The 19,537-nt window shown below is 38.4% G+C and overlaps 1 protein-coding gene across 2 annotated transcripts in view; it reads right to left on the reverse strand.

Annotated features, from left to right (window-relative positions):
* Positions 1–19,537, reverse strand: part of LOC105493139 (iron responsive element binding protein 2) — a 63,744-nt gene that overhangs the window by 22,534 nt on the left and 21,673 nt on the right. For both annotated transcript variants that reach the window (XM_071100846.1, XM_071100845.1), the window contains exons 3-10: positions 16,778–16,943; positions 14,447–14,584; positions 13,317–13,535; positions 9,217–9,286; positions 7,901–8,084; positions 6,455–6,594; positions 3,439–3,610; positions 1,095–1,195 (exon numbers count right to left, since the gene is read on the reverse strand). In XM_071100846.1, coding sequence (XP_070956947.1) covers positions 1,095–1,195; positions 3,439–3,610; positions 6,455–6,594; positions 7,901–8,084; positions 9,217–9,286; positions 13,317–13,535; positions 14,447–14,584; positions 16,778–16,943 — 1,190 coding nt within the window. The remainder of the gene's footprint in view (positions 1–1,094; positions 1,196–3,438; positions 3,611–6,454; positions 6,595–7,900; positions 8,085–9,216; positions 9,287–13,316; positions 13,536–14,446; positions 14,585–16,777; positions 16,944–19,537) is intronic.

A 19,537-nucleotide genomic window follows, 5' to 3' on the forward strand; every position in this document is an offset into this window, starting at 1 on the left:
CAGGAGTTTAAGACCAGCCTAGGCAACATGGCAAAACCCTCTCTCTACAAAAAAAAAAAAAAAAAAAACCAAAACCCAAAAACCACAACTAGACTTCACAAAATATTACAAAATTCACTACAATAAAACTCTACGTAAAATTAATGAGTAAAACAAAAGTACTGGGCTACAATAACATTACTTAAATAATAATAATGATAATAATAATAATAATGACAATAATAATAATGATAGCTACCCCCTCAGCCAGGCCCAGCGGCTCCTGCCTGTAATCCCAGCACTCTGGGAGGCCAAGGCTAGAGAATCCCTTGAAGCTAGGAGTTTGAGAACAGCCTGGGCAGTAAAAGGAGACCCTGCCCAGGGTCCAAAAAATAATAACATTAAAAAAAATAGTAATATTAAAACAAAAAGGGGGTTAAGCATGGTGGTGGCTCACACCTGTAATCTCAGGAAGGTGGGAGCTTGAGCCCAGAGGTTGAGGCTACAGTGAACCATGATTGTGCCACTACACTCTAGTCTGGTGAGAGAGCCAGACTGGGTCTCAAAAAGCAAAACAAAAAGATTAGCTACCCTTTACTAAGTATTTACTATGTGTCTGAACTATTCCATGAATTTGTTTTTAATATCTAAGAATCCTTAGAGGCAGATATTATTATAGTATCTAAGAGATGAGAAAACTGAGGCAGAAAGGCTAAATAAATTGCCCAAGGTTATACAGCTAACATGTCTTAGAGCTGGGATTCAAACCCAGGTGGTCAGGTACTCCAGAATTTCCTTTTTTTTTTCTTTTTTGACACAAGTCTCACTCTGTCACCTAGGCTGCAGTGCAGTGGCATGATCTCAGCTTACTGCAACTGCTGCCCCACAGGCTCAAGCGATCCGCCCACCTCAGCCTCCCAGGTACCTGGGACTACAGGCACAAGCCATGCCCAGCTAATATTTGTATTTTTTTGCAGTGAAAGGGTTTTACCATATTGCCCAGGCTGGTCTCAAACTCTTGAATTCAAACAACCAACCCACCCCAGCCTTCCAAAGCACTGGGATTACACCACAATTTACACTCTTTACTACTAGGTGGGTTATTCTGCATATACCTGGGAGTATTCAGGTTCTCCTGAAGAATTCTGGTCATTTCGAAACAATTTCACAGCTTTAAGGTATGTTTCCATTGATTCGAGTTTGGCTTTGCTAAAACCTAAAACCAAGATGAACAAACAAAATGCAGTGAGAAATTTCTTTACTTATTATTTTTTTCAGACAGGGTTTCACTTTGTTGCCCAGGCTGGAGCACAGTCCTGCAATCACAACTCACTGCAACCTTGACCTCCCTAGCTCAAGCAATTCTCCCATGTCAGCCTCCCAAGTAGCATACCACCGTGCCTGGTTATTTTTTTACAAATGTTTGTACAGATGTGGGGAGAGGGGGGGTCTTGTTTTTTTTTTCTTGAATAGGGTGGTCTCGAACTCCCAGCCTCAAGAGATCCTCCTGCCTTGGTCTCCCAAAGGGCTGGAATTATGGGTATGAGCCATAACATCCCACCAATAAATTTATTATTTTTAGAAACAGGGTCTCACTGTGTCATCCAGGCTGGAGTACAGTGGTGCCATCATAGCCCACTGCAGCTTTGAACTCCTGGGTTCAAGTGATTCTCCTTCCTTAGTCTCCCAAGTAGCTAGGACTACAAGTCTGTACTGCCACGCCTAGCTAATTTTTTATTTTTTATTTTCTTGTAGAAATCAGGGTCTTGCTATGTCGCCCAAGCTAGTCTCAAACTCCTGGACTCATGTGATCCTCCTGCCTCAGCCTCCCAAAGTGCCAGAATCATAGGTGTAAGCCACTGAGCCTGGCCTCAGTAAGGAATTTTGAAATCTTTGGGGGTAAGAGTACTGAATTCCAGTGATGAGCAAGAAACAAATACTATTTACATATTCATTTACATTTCTCTTTCTCCTAATCCTTGAGAATCTACCACGTGAGAAAGCCCAGACTACACAGAGAAACCACATGAGGGTGTTTTGCCTGACAGCCTTACCTAAGTCCTCAGCTGACAGCTCGTAATTTGCTGTCAGACATGCAAGCAGAACAAGCCTTCAGGATTCCAGGCCCTGCCTTTCAAATCTTGCAGTTGAGGCTCGAAACATGAAACAGAGATGAACTGTCCCCACTGTGCCCTGTCTCAATTACCGACCCACTGAAACCATGAGCTAATAATTACTGCTTGTGCAACCCACTAAATTTTAGGATAATTTGTTACACAGGATCACTAAAATCTTAACTCAAGATTAATAAGCAAGGAATGAGGCACTTCTAACCATTTCTACTTTGAATGTTCTACCAACTCAAATGCAGAAGTTTTGCCTTTGGGGGGATCATTCCCTCCAGGATTCTATATAACCATTTATCAATTTTGCTGTCTGATTAACTAACATAATAATCTGCCCACACACTGAAGAATACTACAATATATCCTCCAAATATATATCTATGCTTAGAAATGAGTAACTCAGCAATGATTACCTCATTAAAGAGATTTAAAAAAGAGATCTTACTTTTTAAAGAGCAGCCTTATGAAATATCAACATTATCTTGTTTTATAGGTACTTTCTGCTTTAATCTAAACAGTCAATAGAAGAGTGACCAAAATTCCTAATCAGGTGACAAAAAATTTGGAACCTGTGGTCCTATGTTGTTTTTTGCAAAATTTTGTGCTTCTTCTTCTTTAGATAGAAAACTGGTTCCCAAACCCCTTTGTCTGATAGCTCCTCTACTCTTGGTTGTAGAAGGGGACTGCTGTAAATATGTTTAAGGCTGACTTCCATTAAACTGCAATCTCTGACCCCTAAGTAGAGGTGGAGGTATCCATTATTTTGGGGAAACAGTCAAGCCAGGACCAATGGTTTGAATAATTCCTTTAAATTGTTTTCAATGAGTCACAGGGAACTAGGGTTTGAGGACACAACACTCTTTATTTTTTTATTTTTATTTTTTTTTGAGACGGAGTCTCGCTCTGTCACCCAGGCTGGAGTGCTGTGGCCGGATCTCAGCTCACTGCAAGCTCCGCCTCCCGGGTTCCCGCCATTCTCCTGCCTCAGCCTCCCGAGTAGCCGGGACTACAGGCGCCCGCCACCTCGCCCGGCTAGTTTTTTTTTGTATTTTTTAGTAGAGACAGGGTTTCACCGTGTTAGCCAGGATGGTCTCGATCTCCTGACCTCGTGATCCGCCCGTCTCGGCCTCCCAAAGTGCTGGGATTACAGGCTTGAGCCACCGCGCCCGGCAACACTCTTTAAAGACATCTGATGTTTGCTTGGAAGTTGTTGTTTCAACATAATGTAATTTTGTGAATATTAAATAACATGTATAAGGTAGTCATTTATAAAATATTATCAAACACATTGGAAATGTAACATGCTTATTCTAATGATCTTTTATCTTCTTACCTGTATGTTCTAAATGTTTTAATGTCACATTGTCAACAGGGAAAAAGCTGAGGATAGCACCATATTCCGGACACATGTTTGCTATTGTAGTTCGATCAACTATAGATAATTGTGAAACTCCACTTCCAAAAAACTCAACAAACTTTCCAGCCACTCCTACTTGCCTGAGGTGCTATAAAAGGGATACAGAGAAACACATACAAAATTGCAAAGACAAGATCAGCAAGGATTGTTTGAAAACTATAAAATATAATTTTTAATCAATACTAGTGATGGTGAAGGAATGAGATCCTTCGTTGTCCTTAAGAATCAACTCATTCTGGTTTTGGGGGTATTTTAAGATAAGGAGTAAAGAGAAGACTGGTCCAATGTCACTGTTAATCAGGGTAGAAAGGGGCCTGAAAGCTCAAGGTGGCTATAATTAGCATTTTCATGTCTTTGAAATCAGGGCACATCAACTCAATAGTGTGTCTGTTTAGCTGGCAGCCCTTTTCTTTCTTTCTTTTAGAAACAGGGTCTCACTCTGTTGCCCAGGCTGGAGTGCAGTGGTGTGATCACAGCTCACTGCAGCTTCCAACACTCCAGCTCTAGCAACCCTTCCATCTTAGCCTCCCGAGCAGCTGGGAACTACAGGCATGTGCCACCACACCCAGCTAATTTTTTTTTTTTTTTTTTTTGAGACGGAGTCTGACTCTGCCGCCCAGACTGGAGTGCAGTGGCCAGATCTCGGCTCACTCCCGGGTTCACGCCATTTTCCTGCCTCAGCCTCCCGAGTAGCTGGGACCACAGGCACTCGCCACCTTGCCCGGCTAGTTTTTTTGTATTTTTTAGTAGAGACGGGGTTTCACTGTGTTAGCCAGGATGGTCTCGATCTCCTGACCTCGTGATCTGCCTGTCTCGGCCTCCCAAAGTGCTGAGATTACAGGCTTGAGCCACCGCCGCTGGCCACCCAGCAAATTAAAAAAAATTTTTTTTTTTTTGTAGAGACAGGGTCTTACAGTGTTGACCAGGCTAGTCTTGAACTCCTGGCCGCAAGTGATGCTCCTGCCTTGGCATCCCAAACTGCTGGGATTACAGGTGTGAACCACTGCATATAGCCCCTTGTTCTTTCTTAGCAGTGCATAAAACAGTGGTGTTTGTTAACCACTGATGGCATCTTAGACTTAATGAAATACTAATAGACTGATGAAACTGTATATTTAAATAAAAAATTATATACTGACTATAAAAATTTTTCAAATTGTAATTACTGGCCAAAGTGTTTACAGCATCTTTAATCACAGGCAAATCCCACTTTGGTAGAATTTGTTAACATGTGGTTTCAAACTTAATTCCTTCTAAAATTATTTTTCTTGGTTATTATACTCTCAAGTAACCCAACCAGTTATTCGTCTTTTCTAAATTGTAAAATGGTCTCAGATTGGTATACGAGTGACTAAGGAGGTGACTAAGAATGAAACTATCCTCGATCTATGAATAATATTAAGCCCTAACATTTTATAAGTGCCAGGGATCACTTAATCCAAACCCTTTTTTATAGATACAGAAACTCAAACCCTAAGTGTAAAGATGTTTCCTCATGTATGGTTATATTTTTTAGGATGAGAGAAATACAGATTAGATATTACAAACCAAAAGCTGCTCTCATCAAAAAAACAACACAGGATTACTCCTGTAAGGATCATAAATGGAACAGGGTCTCAAAAAGAAGTAATAATATATTCAATAAATGTAAACATACTTAATAGTTTAATTTTTTAACAATAAATTAAAATGTCAAAACACACATAGTAATATTGTCAGGAAAAAACAGCCAGAGAAGGCTAAAAAGTTGCATTAATTTTCAGGATGTCTAAAGAAAAGAATTGATTTCTGTAAAAACATAATGGGATATTCCTTTTCCTTTAGAAATAATCCTGCAATTCCCAATTGACTTCTTGATCTTTTGGTACCATACATTGAATCAATAATTTCTCTAAGATGCCAAATTCTTTTCTAATTAGGGAAGAAGGATCAAGACCAAATGCTGGGAGGGAGGCATTATCATTTCCTTAAGCTAGAGCATCCGGAAAGCCTTCATATCAATAATCTAAGCAAAAATGCTGAGACTGATACTCCTGAAAGCCTTTGTGCCAATCATCTAACCAAAAATGCTGAGATTGGGATCCAAATTGGAATTACATGTGGAACATTTTCCAGGTACAATCGTTTAACAAAATAGGACTTAATCATTAAAATAAAGTTAGTAAAAGCCAGACATTTAGGAAGAAGAGTTACAAATTATTATTCACTAGGAAATCCGTGAGTCTGTGTATTAATACGCTTAAGAAGCTCAGTATACATATTGAAGTTCTGCAGCCAGTATTTTAGAAATTCAGAGAAAAGGTTTTTACATAATCCAGAGAAATGTTAAAACGGCAACAGAAAAATGATATATCACATTTCTACAGTCCATGTTTTTGAAAGCATTACTTAGTAGAGCGACAGTTTCTAATGGGCAAATAATTTAAAGAAGATACAATTAACTTTTGCTAAACATTTTTTAAAAATTCACGTAGAAAAATGAAAAAAAAATCATGTAGTCAGCAAGTGTTCATTAAGGCAACAAGGCACTAATAAGGCATAATGGTTAAGAGAATGGACTCAAGAATCTGACTGCCTGGAATCTTTGTTCTACCCCTTACTACTCAGCCCTTCGACCCTTTGGTAAGTCACTAAACCCTACACTGTACCTTAGTTTTCTCAGAGTTACAATGAGAATAGTAATAGCACCCATCTCACAGACTTGTTACAAGGAATAAACGAGCTAACATAAGTGAACACAACAAATTTCTTTGTATTTATTAGTACAAAGTAAATGCTACATTTGTTGTTATTACTGTAACTATGATGACATGGCTAATGTCAGAGACCTGAGGATGCAGTAATGAACCCAAATCCCTGCTCTCATAGGGCTCTTCCATTTTTATAAAAATAATGTTCACTAAGTTGTAGAGCTACCACAACTTTAACTTACCTTTGTAATACCAAGAACAACATCTATGGATGTAACAAAAGGGTTTGATGACCCAGTTAACTCACATCCAACCACCTCTGGTAAAGTAAGAGAAACTGGCAGACCAAGCATAACTGCTTCTGTTTCAATGCCTCCAACCCCTAATGTAATAAAGACAGGTATATTAGCACCGTATATTTAAAGATAATTTATCTCTGTAACATCTGAGTCTCTAGGTGTTTCAGGAGCTTGTCTTACACAGTACTTTACAGAGTTGCTATATTGCTATTAATGTAGACACTGAACCCAAGGCTTCCCAAAAGAAATGACTCCACGCGCATGGTCAAAAAACTATTATTTTACCTTTATATTCAAGACAAAGTATTAGTTTTAAGTATATTCAAGTTAAAATACTAGTTTAAGTATTCATTATGCTAGGCACTGTACTGTATTCAAGATACATATAAAAACAAAATCCAGTCTCTGCCAACCTCAACAAGTTCAGTCTAATGAAAAAGGACAAAAAATTCAACAATTATAACACGCTGTGAAAGAGTAAGTTTACAAAGTGAGGTACACTGAACTCGGCAAGGGAGTTAAGGCTTTCAGAAGATAACTGAGGCCAGTCTTGGATGAGTTAACAGTAGACACATTTCAACAAAGTCATGGTCGGCAGAATGCATTCTGCCAGAAGAAATAGCCTATGCAAAGTCATGGGGTATAAAAGAGCACAGTTAGCTGGGCTCAGTGGCTCACGCCTGTAATTCCAGCACTTTGGGAGGCCGAGGTAGGTGGATCACTTAAGGCTAGGAGTTCAAGACCAGCCAGGCCAACACGGCAAAACTCCATCTCTACTAAAAATACAAAAATTAGCTAGGTGTGGTGGCATGTGCCTGTAGTCCCAGCTACTTGGAAGGTTGAGGCATGAGAATCACTTGAACCCAGAAGGTGGAGGTTGCAGTGAGCCAAGATTGTGCCACTGCACTCCAACCTGGGTGACAGAGCAAGATTCTGTCTCCAAAACAAAAAAAAAGAAAAGAGACAGCCCATATAAGTAAAGAAATGACTAGTCTCTAAGATGGGTGTTGGTGAGTGGCTAAAGGGACACCAGAGGTTGTGAAGGGCCTTGTATAAAATGGCAAGAAATGTGGACTAATAAAGAAGACCAGGAGAAGCCATAAAATACCTTAGACAAAGAAGCAACCTTTGTAGACATACCATCATCATTCAATTACTTCACAAATGGTAGTGCTGTGCTAGGCACTGTGTAAATTTCTTTTGATAAATCCTCTTTTACAACACTGATCACAAACTCTCGATTAATATTTTGTTGTTGCTGCTGCTATTACAGATGAAAAACACGGAGCCTCAAAGAGGCTATAAAAACTCAGTAATTTATGTTCTTTTACAATGTTCTTGACATTCTTAACCCCAAAAGAAATGAAATATATTTAGTCATTTACTTACCCCACCCCAGAATCCCTAAACCATTCACCATCGTTATATGTGAATCCGTGCCGACTACACTGTCTGGGAAGAGGAGGTCCTTTTCTTCAAAAACCACTCTTGATAAATATTCTAAGTTTACTTGATGAGCCATTCCAGTTCCAGGAGGGATTACTGCCACATTCTTAAAAACTCTTGAACTCCACTATATTTTGTTTAAATTTAAGAAATACAAATGTTAGTATATGAATCTGTGTTCACAATCAAGGTGTAATATTAACACTAAAAATATTTTAACTAATGTTCAACACGGTAAATACAAAGTTCATTATCACATAGTTAAAAACAAAGATACAGATACTGAACCTAAATACATTTTTTATTAAGACACCCTTTAGGTCAAACAAAAATGTTAAAAAAGTCCAGACAAATGACAGTATTCAACTGTGTTCCAAAGATTCTCAGGAATGGGAAGAAAGAAAGGCTCAGTGTACAAGGCTCCCTCCAAGCTCTCTCCCCTAAACTAGAGCCACTGTTTTCATCTTTCTTTACACAATGGGGTTTCCAATAAGATTTCATTTGAGGCACAAAAGCGTTCTACTACTACAATGCCTTTAGAAACTACTAAAGTGGCTGGGCAGAGTGGCTCATGTCTGTAACCGCAGCACTTTGGGAGGCTGAGGTGGGCAGATTGCTTGAGGCCAAGAGCTCAAGACCAGCTTGGCCAACATGGCAAAACCCCGTCTCTACTAAAAATACAAAAATTAGCCAGGCAGTGGTGCACACCTGTAATCCCAGCTACTCAGGAGGCTGAGGCATGAGAATCGCTTGAACCCAGGAGGCGGAGGTTGCAGTGAGCCAAGATCACACCACTGCACTCTTGTCTGGACTCTTCCCCAAAAATAAAAATAAATAAATAAATAAATAATAAAATAATAAATAGGCCAGGCACAGTGGCTCATGCCTGTAGTCCCAGCACTTTGGGAGGCCGAGGCAGGCGGATTACCTGAGGCCAGAGGTTCAAGACCAGCCTGGCCAACATGGTGAAAACCAAACTCTACTAAAAATACAAAAATTAGCCAGGCGTGGTGGTGTGCACCTCTAATCCCAGCTACTCGGGAGGCTGAGGCAGGAGAATTGCTCGAACCTGGGAGGTGGAGGCTGCAGTAAGCTGAGATCACGCCACTGGACTCCAGCCTGGGTAACAGCGAGATTCTGTCTCCCCACCCACCCCCCACCAAACAAACAAACAAACAAAAAACAACTAAAGATATAAAAATTGTACCTATCATTAGTTTATATATTACAATACAAAAATTTCCCTGAATCATTTATACCTTAAAAAACTGAAGCCTCTCTCGATTTCTGCCGAATTCTACTTCTTGATTTTTTAACACTGTTTCAGGTCTAAAAGGAAGAAGAGCTGGCATTAAATGTATGTATTACAAAAAATACTTGCCTTGTTTCTTTCTAAGTCATCATTCTTAGGCATATATATATATACACAAATATATTATTAAAATCTTTGGAAGAACTATTAGGTTTCTCAGAATTATTCTTTTTCAACAAAGTTCTGCTTTAAAATAACACACTAGAAAACTACAAAAATGAGTTGTACTTTACGGAGTGTAAGAAAGCCACATTACACCAATGTCCAAACCTGTACTTAAAGTGATAATAAAAATACACTGTTGGGTTATCCACTTCAACAAAAGAGGAAGGTAGTAGCTTCGACAAGCATGTACTTTCCTCCCCACCTGGCTCTTGTGCCTGTTAAACTAGGAGATGGGTGCTAATTATTGCTATGCGGCATTGATGAACAATATCTCAACATCATTTTATAGTTTAAAAACAGCTTTTTGCAAAAATATTTCATTCATCTCATACCAAAAGAAGGCTCTACTTTATGTATAAGTAGCAGTTCACTTTACATGGATTATATAGTTTATATGATTTAAGAGACAAAAATAATTGACCTCTATGCAGTAACATAGTACCATTTTTAGAAAATTATTTTTATCTAATAGGTATTTAAAAAAATTATTTCAAACAGCTTTAAGCTGGTTCTTTTACCTGCCAGCTGGTGACTGGGTGTTCACTAGACTATCAATATAACTTAGATTACACATGTCCTCCAGGGACCAGATTATTAGTCCAGATAATTACAGTTGTTTAATAGTCAACTTTTTTTGAGACGGAGTTTCACTTGTTGCCCAGGCTGGAGTGGGAGTGCAATGGTGTGATCTCGGCTCACCGCAACCTCTGCCCCACTGGGTTCAAGCGATTCTCCTACCTCAGCCCCCTGAGTAGCTGGGATTACAGGTATGTGCTACCACACCCAGCTAATTTTGTATTTTTAGTAGAGATGGGGTCTCTCCATGTTGGTTAGGCTGGTCTCAAACTCTCGACCTCAGGTGATCGATCTACCCCCCTCAGCCTCCCAAAGTGCTGGGATTACAGGCGTAAGCCACCACACCCGCAAAACTTTTTTTTTTTTTAAGCAAAGATTACTTTAATAATTCATAGTTGAGTCATCTTTTGAAGCCAAGCATATCTTAGTGAGATTTTTTCAGGGCCTCAGGGAACAGAGCTTTCTGAGCCACTCCAATTATTTTACCTTTCAACAGCACTTATGGCTACAAAGTGCCATATAAACATTTATTGGCTCACAACCTGACTTCAAATAGGGGGTAATTTGAAGTGCCAAAGGTTATGCTCTCATCTTTCTACTCAACTTTTTAAGTCTGTAATTAATACTTCATTGACATATTAAAGGATACCAATGAGTCACTATTATCACATAGCCAGGAACTACAATAAAATCTATCTTAATGCTTTGTAATTCAGAGTCAAAATTATGGGGAAATGTTACAGAAGATTGGATTTTTAGAAACAAAAATATAGCACTAAGCATTTACGATGTGCCAGTTATAAAAAGAAACAAAAACTAAAGAAATCAATGATTTTGAATCAATAAATCTGCCTTTTCAGGAAATTAATTTCTGTATAAGAGGTGTTAATCTCAAAAGTCAACATGTTCCTAACAACCAGGACAACTAGGCAACAGGAACAAGAAAGCGATTACATAAAACTGTCAAAATTTGATGGCAAAAGACTCACAGATTATACTGAATCCTCAGAAAGGAAGAGCATACGAGGTCACTATAACCTGTGGCTTTATAAAAATCTTAAGCCTAAAATTTTAGAACTAGGCAGAATTTGGAAGATCCGGTCAGGAACAAAGGAATTAACGTATTATTTGGTACTTAGGATAAATGAATGGACATTACTTTTAGCTACTCTAAATCTTAAATGTGTTAAACTTTTTAAAACCTAAAGTGTAAGTATTTTTTACTAAATTAAAAAAACAAGGCCAGGTGGAGTGCCACATACCTGCAGTCTCAGCACTTTGGGAGGCCAAGGTGGGATGACTGCATGAGCAAAGTTCAAGACCAGCCTGGGCAGCATAGTGAGACTCCATCTCTACCCCCAAAAAAGGTAGATAAAATTAGTCAGGCCTGGTAGTGTGTGCCTGTAGTCCCAGCTACTCTGGAGGCTCAGGCAGGAGGATCACTTAAGCCCAGGAGTTGGAGGCTGCAGTGGACTATAGATGGTGACACTGCACCCCAGCCTGGGTGACAGAGACCCCCCCATCTCAAAAAAAAAAAAAAAAAAGACCGTTTACTCACAATGGGATAAATTGTTATATTTTACATGAATTATTTAAACTAAGACAAAAACAATTCACATAACTCTCTTAAAAATAAAAATATGGCTGGGCACAGTGGCTCATGCTTATAATCCCAGCACTTTGGACAGCCAAGGTAGAAGGATCACTTGAGACCAGGAGTTCGAGACCAGTCCGGGCAACACAGTAACACCCCTTGTCTACAGAAAAAATTAGCCAGGCATGGTGGTGCATGCCTGAAGTTCCAGCTACTTGGGAAGCTGAGGCGGGAGGATCACCTGAGTCCACGAGGTCAAGACTGCGGTGAACCATGCTTATGCCACCGCACTTCAGCCCAGGCAATAGAATAAGACTCTGTTTCAAAACAAAACAAAAAATCCCACTTTGGAAGGTCAAGGCAGGAAGATCGCTTGAGCCTAAGAGTTTGAGACCAGCACAGGCAACACAGTCAGACCCTGTCTCTAAAAATAAATAAATAAATTTTAAAAGTTTGGAAACTTTATAGTTATATTTTAAAAAGTCGTAGGACTCCCCCCCCTCCCCGAGACAGAGTCTTGCTCTGTCACCCAGTGGCATGATCTCGGCTCACTGTGATCTCTGCCTCCTGGTATAAGCGATTCTCGTGCCTCAGCCACCAGAGTATCTGGGATTGCAGGTACCTGCCACCATGCCTGGCTAATTTTGTATTTTTAGTAGAGATGGGGTTTCGTCGTGTTTGCCAGGCTGGTCTCGAACTCCTCACCTCAGGTGATCCGCCTGCCTCGGCCTCCCAAAGTGCTGGAATTCCAGGCATGCGCCACCTCACTTGGCCATAGAACTCTTTTTCTTATTTAAAAAAATTACCTATTAGGAAATGAAGCCAAATCCTAGGAATAGAATTATTTTGTAGGCATATTTACTACTTTCCATGTTACCATATAGGAAATCATTTATTTAAAAGAACTTACTAGATTTGAAACATAAAAAATAAAAATTTTATTGTTAACATGGGTTTTTTTTTTTTTTTTTTTGAGAGAGTCTCATTCTGTCATGCCCAGGCTGGAGTGCAGTGGCGTGATCCTGGCTCACTGCAATCTCCACCTCCTGGGTTCAAGAGATTCTCCTGCCTCAGCCTCCTGAGTAGCTGGGACCACAGGGGCACGACACCACACCCAGGTAATTTTTTGTAGAGACAGGGTTTCACCATGCAGCCCAGGATGGTCTCAAACTCCTGAGCTCAAGTCATCCACCTGCTCTGGCTTCCCAAAGTGCCAGGATTATAGTTGTGAGCCACCATGCCCAGCCAACATAGAGCACTTAATGCAATAGGAAAAGGTAAGAAACCCCCTAGTAGGAAAAAAATGCTAAAAATATATACAGGGAATTAACATAAGAAATATGAATGACATTATAATGAGTATACGAATGGTACAAATGTACTAAAGTAAAAATTTTAGTTTAAAATGAGACCCCATTTTCTGCTTACAATCGTCAAAAAGATAAATTATATTTACAAATAAATCTTAAGAAAGGTTTGTTTTCTTAGTAATGGTAACAGAGAATGGTACTTAGAGTTCACCATTTTCACTAAATTTACTTCTTTTAGTATAACAGGAAATACATATAAAAATTCAATCCAGTACTTAAGTGTGAAGGTAACATATTAGTTACAATACAACATAGTAATTGGGTGGGAATGAGAATAAATTTGATTTTCTTAACTGGAAAATAACCTGGTATTAATAAACACTAAGAAAAACAATCTCATACTCAGGCACTGGTTGCAAATGAAAAGGACACAGGATGGGTGTATTCTCAATCTGTGAAGAAAATGTTCCTGAGTTTCGGCCTAGTTCTCCAGAATCACAAGATCCTCGGCAGGTAGTCTGGCCTCTGCAGGGAAGCTTCTTAGGCTGCACTTTAAGTGGAGAAAGCTTTCCTGCTTTCTGCAGGTCACCACCTCCAGGGTTTGGTGCATTCTGTATTGCACTGTCATTCCAAAAAGAAAACAAAATAAAGCCATTTAAAAGGGACAAAAATTAGCTCTTAAAAAAAATGCACACTAGCAATGCTATCTAGAAGTAACTGAATGATGTTTGAAGGCTACTGTATCATTTAACTCAGGTTTCAAAGGCAAATCTCAGATTATATATATATGTGTGTATATATATAAAACAGGTCATTTAAATTTACAGAAATGAAAACATAATTCTAAGAGTCCAGTAAAATCACTTTCATATACTCTACTAATTCACATAACTTTTAGCAAGTACTGAAACAGATTGTTTCCCCCTAACAACTTAAAAGAAATTTAGAGCTACAGTTTATCTCGAGGGCAAAATCTCTCTCATGGGCTATAATAAATTACAGTCTTATTCCACTACTCCAGGGAATGTTTTAAAAAAGTTAATTTATGGCAACAGAAATACATCTTCTCTAGTTTGGTCTTAATCAAAGGGGCCTTATAAATACAAGATACTTATTTCAGTGGAAGGAAAACAGAGCTTTAGTGAGTTCAATGTTTTTAATCACCAAATAATTAAAACCATTCATGGCTCACATCTTTCGATTCTTTCTGAAAGACAAGTAGGTTAAAAAACAAAAAGGAAACAAAGACTGAATTCAGAGGTTCACTCCAAAAGGCAGGTCCTAGGCGTATACATTTCTACCAAAAATGTCAGCAGAAATACACAAATATGAAAATAACTTTACACTCAGACTAATTCCAAAAAAACCCACCATTCCAAACTTTTCACCAGTTTTAGCTTTTATATACTAGCCAATACTAAATTTAGCATACTTTTCTCTGCCATAAATTATCTCTATTCCTTTTCCTCTACACGACACATTTCCAGTCAGTTAACTTGCATGGCTGTCTATAAATATCTGTATTGACGTACCATTTACTGAAGTCAATTTGTAAAGAATGGTCAACTGTAAGATCTGTTGGACAAGCAGGATGGACTTTCTTAGGATCACCTCCAAGAGTTTTCACTGCCTCCCTCATAGCAGCAAAATCCACCATTGCCGGTATTCCACTAAAAAATAAAGAATGGTCAAATTATAGTCCAAATTGTTTTTTATACATGCTTAATAAATGATCAATATAAACTTTTTCATTTTCACATTTTAAAAGTATCCCTGTCTAGTTTACATTCATTTTTCATAATGTAGTTATTATCTAAATTTAGGAGTATCCTGGTTTAATGGGAATTAACATTAAACATTATCTAAGGACTGAATTACTTGGGCAAATGTGCCAAAAATAATAAGAGAGAATTTTTGGAGGCATAAGTGAACTTCAAGGAAACTGCCTGTGAAACTCTCTTTCGCCATGTATTTTTTTTGATGCACCCTCCCCTTTTCCTAGTTCCACCCCCTTCTGCCTAGTGCCTTCATGTTACCCCAAAGCTATCCACAGTAGCTTTTGCCATTTTACATTCATCCACCCATCTATCCAGCCAAATATATAACAAGCATTATCAAATGCCTTCAGTGTGCTAGATACCAATGGTACAAGGCCAAGTCAGACATAGTTCTGGCTCTCAAAAAAACTTTAGGGAAGATAATGATTACAGAATAGTATCGTAAGTACTATAATAGCTGCATAAATTAACAGCTTGAGGCCAGGAGGTCGATGCTGTAGTGAACTATGATCACGTCACTGCACTCCAGCCTAGGTGACAGAGTGTTGACTGTATCTCAAAATAAGATCAAGTTTTCAATATGTTAAGTTTGAGAAACCTATTGGCTATGTGGAAATCATAAGCAGGTAGTTAAGCAAAAGCAGTTTCTGAATAAATGGTGTAAGAAATACCATTTATTTCTTATGCGGCTATGTAACGCAAGTACTGTAATGGCAGCATACATAGGTTACAAAGAGCTGTGGCACACAAACCAGATTTGAGTGGGTGGGTGAAGAGGATGTTCTAGCTAACCCCTATGCCTCTTTCAAAACTCAGCTCAAGGTTAACTCTTCCAATAAATAATCCCTGGACACCCAGATCAGGCAAAATCTTTCAGAGTATGGTAAAGGCTCTGGATTTTGTTTTAAGTGTGATGGAAGCCAGCTGGTATATGGAGGGATAATATGACTTGATTAACATTTGTAACCAAGTCACTCCATCTTCTGTGTAAAGAACAGACTATTGATTCCAAGTGTGACAGCAAGGATACCAGTTAAGAGACTATTGCAGTTATAGTCCAGGTTAAGAGAGAATGGGACTAGAACCACAATGACAGTGATAGAGGTGGAAAGAAATAATTGGACACAAGATATATTTCAAAGGTAGCACTGACAGAGCTTGCTGATAGACTGGTTAGAGGGTATTAAAGAGAGAGAAAAATCAAGGCTAACTCCTAGATTTGAAGCCTAAACAAATGGGAGCGTATGGTGACATTTACTATAACAGAAAAGACTTAGAAAGAAATAGGTGAGTTGAGACAGACAATCAAAAAATCAAGTTTTGATGGCTGGGTATAGTGGCTCATGCCTGTAATCCCAGAGCTTTGGGAGGCAGAGGCAGGAGGATCGCTTGAGCCCAGGAGGTTGAGGCTGCAGTGAACTATGACTGCATTACTGCACTCTGGCCTAGGTGACAGAGTGAGGCTCTACCTCAAAATAAAATCAAGTTTTCAATATGTTAAGTTTGAGAAACCTATTGGTTACATAGAGATCATAAGAAGGTAGTTAAGCAAAAGCAGTTTTTGAATAAATGGTATACAAAACAGGTGCCTAATTTTTAATGAATTGCTTCAGTTTAGAAAGGGCAAAATTTTTAAGTTTATAAACTAACCTTAAAATTAAAAAAACAAAACAAAACAAAAAAACAGAGCCATCCATCAGGGAGTCTGAATTTTTATTTTTTTTCTATTTTTAGAGACAGGGTCTTTCACTGTCACCCAGGCTGGAGTGCAGTGGTGGGATCACAGCTCACTGCAGCCTCAACCTCCTGGGCTCAACTAATCCTTTCGCCTTAGTTTCCAGAGTAGCTAGGACTACAGGCATGCACCACTATATTCAGCTAAGTTTTAAATTTTTTTTTTTTGTACAGACAGGGTCTCACTATGTTACCCACACTGATTGCAAACTCCTGGGTTTAAGTGATCTTCCTGCCTTGGCCTCCCAAAGTGCTGGGAGGTGTCAACAACCACACCCAGCCAAGAGTCTCAATTTTAAAAAGGAAACACACTCTAAGAGTTCATTTATGAAAAATAAACCCATTACTTACGTAAAATCTTGAAGAAGAACACGGGCAGGGAAAAAGGGCACTTCAACATTGCTTTGTTTGGTTTTCCAGTCTAAAATGTTCATAACATCTTCCTTCTTCATTAAAAAGCCATCACAATTTCGTACAGCAGCTTCCAACAAGACCCGTATTGAATAAGGCAGAACATCTGATTCAATAAAATATTACGATTAACAAGCAAACAGTCATACCTATATATTATTTTTAAAATGCCACAGCAAAAAGTTAGATAAAGACAAAAATGCAGGTTTCTCAATTTAAACAGTTCATTTTTAGTCTAACAAACTAGAGTATAACATCGTTCATGTTAACATCAGGTGTTTTGTAACTGACTTTCCTGTACATAACCTCAAAGCCCTGAAAAAAGCAGAGATAAAAACCTTCATACAAGAGTTGCATTAATTTAGGAATATCATATTGCAACCATGACAAATACTTGACATTCAAGGAATTCACAGAAAAACTAAAAAGCACAGAATATCAGAATTGAATTCAATAATGTAGACATCCCCTAGTATGGCAAAAAGAAAATGATTAAATTGTATAAAGTCTTTAATAAATTTAAATTATTTCCAACAAAAATGACTAAGTTTAAAAGTAAACTGGAATGCCTGAGTGAGTAAAATTCATTTCGCAAAAACTTTGATTCACTCTTAATTACTTTAAGGACGGCCGGGCGCGGTGGCTCAAGCCTGTAATCCCAGCACTTTGGGAGGCCGAGACGGGCGGATCACGAGGTCAGGAGATCGAGACCATCCTGGCTAACACCGTGAAACCCCGTCTCTACTAAAAATACAAAAAACTAGCCCGGCGAGGTGGCGGGCGCCTGTAGTCCCAGCTACTCCGGAGGCTGAGGCAGGAGAATGGCGTAAACCCGGGAGGCGGAGCTTGCAGTGAGCTGAGATCCGGCCACTGCACTCCAGCCCGGGCTACAGAGCAAGACTCCGTCTCAAAAAAAAAAAAAAAAATTACTTTAAGGACACAACTGAGAAAGTGATTTCAATATTTTTAAATTTTCAATCATATTAAATTCTCACACCAGATTGTGCCACACAAAAGTGTTTCCTTACGATTTAAAGAGAAAAGACTGAATATGGGGTTAGTTGAATAAATCACTGTAATTCACACAATGGATTACCATGCAGCTGTCTAAGGGAGTGAAGTTACATGCTGACAAACAGTGAGCTCCAGAATATATCATTAAGAGAAAAAGCAGGGCAGAACAGTGTTTATAGTATGCTAACTTTCCTGTAAGAAAGAGAGTTTAAAAATATACCCATATTATTTTAAAATAATTAAACATAAGATCATCAAATGTGTATTATGAGAAATATAATTTTAAAAATACATTAGTATGTGTATTTTAATAAAAAGAAACAATGAAAGGATAAACGAAAAAACTAAGCATATATCTCACACAGCATTTCCACTTACTTCCTTATTGGGAGTACCTTCTTGGTACTAAGTACAAAAAGAATCACAAGAAAAAAAGTATATTCAGTCATTAGTGCTGCTATTCAGAGACTGTGATTTGTGTAACAAGCAGCAAGCAAAAAAGTACTTTTTGTTACTATGGTTTCAAGAGCATATAAGTTTAAAATCAGAGTAGCTAATGACAGCTAAAGTAACACGAATTTTTTTTTTGTTATTTCACAGGAGCGTTTGCATTTTGGGAATGAAATTGTTAAACCTGAAGTCTTGGAGAATATGCTAACTGTTCACTGGGTGGGGTGGAGGGGGGTGAGGAGGAGGAAGTATACAGAGAGAAGACTTCTGTGTCTGTTGAGTTACATTAGTTCAGATCGTCTAACCATTGTTCTATATATGTAATTTAGTTAATACTGTTGTGTTTAAAGTATACAAAACTCCTAATGCTCAAAGTATGTTAAAAGTAAAGGCAGTAAAATAATCCATTTTTAAACATCCCTTTTTTAGGAAGACCTGTCTTCTGGGAGTGGTATTTGTTAACCTACCTCTTAGAGCTAGATACAGTACTGTACTTAGTCACTGAAATGATAGAAGAGGGAAAAGGGGTGAAGGGTGAGGCTCTTTGCCAGTGTCTCTATACCAAGAGGACAGGTTTTAGATATTAATCATAGGTCTCTATGTGCATTTTTGGTAAAGCATCTGTTTATTGTGAACAAAGTTCAATCTTTATTTTGCAACATCTAAGCTTTATAGATGTCCTGAGGTGACAATGTATGATAAAAAGCAGAGCTAGTGAGTTAGCCAATTTGTAAATATCTTGGAATAATTGATAGAAAAGATGCATCTTGAACATAGAACTGTTAAACCACCTAGGTAGTGTATATCAGGACTTATTCAATAGGTTGGCAGCTGAAGGGCAGAAGGTAGCTTTGGGGTTCTCAACTAACAGTTCATGATATGTGAAAAAGCATGATACATACTATATGATCTCAATCACATAAAATTGGATGTCATGTATATATACACACACAAGACCTAAAAGGGCATGTCAAACTGCTTATGATTGTGGATGACTTTGTTCCTCATTTCTTGTGTTTTTCAGTTTCCAATAGCGCACGTTACTTTTTTTTTTTTAATGAAGCTTATTTTTAAAATCTGGGGAAAAAAGTCACAGTAGCCAAGTTAAAGAAAAAAAAAGTCCTTACACTTCAATTATAAACATGGATATGAACTTATGTTTTTCTCTTCCTAAAAAAAGGTATACCCTAGCTCTGTCACTGAAAATGCCCAGAATAACAACAACCCAACAGTAAC

This window comes from Macaca nemestrina, chromosome 7 (assembly GCF_043159975.1).
Source record: "Macaca nemestrina isolate mMacNem1 chromosome 7, mMacNem.hap1, whole genome shotgun sequence".
NCBI classification, from domain to species: domain Eukaryota; kingdom Metazoa; phylum Chordata; class Mammalia; order Primates; family Cercopithecidae; genus Macaca; species Macaca nemestrina.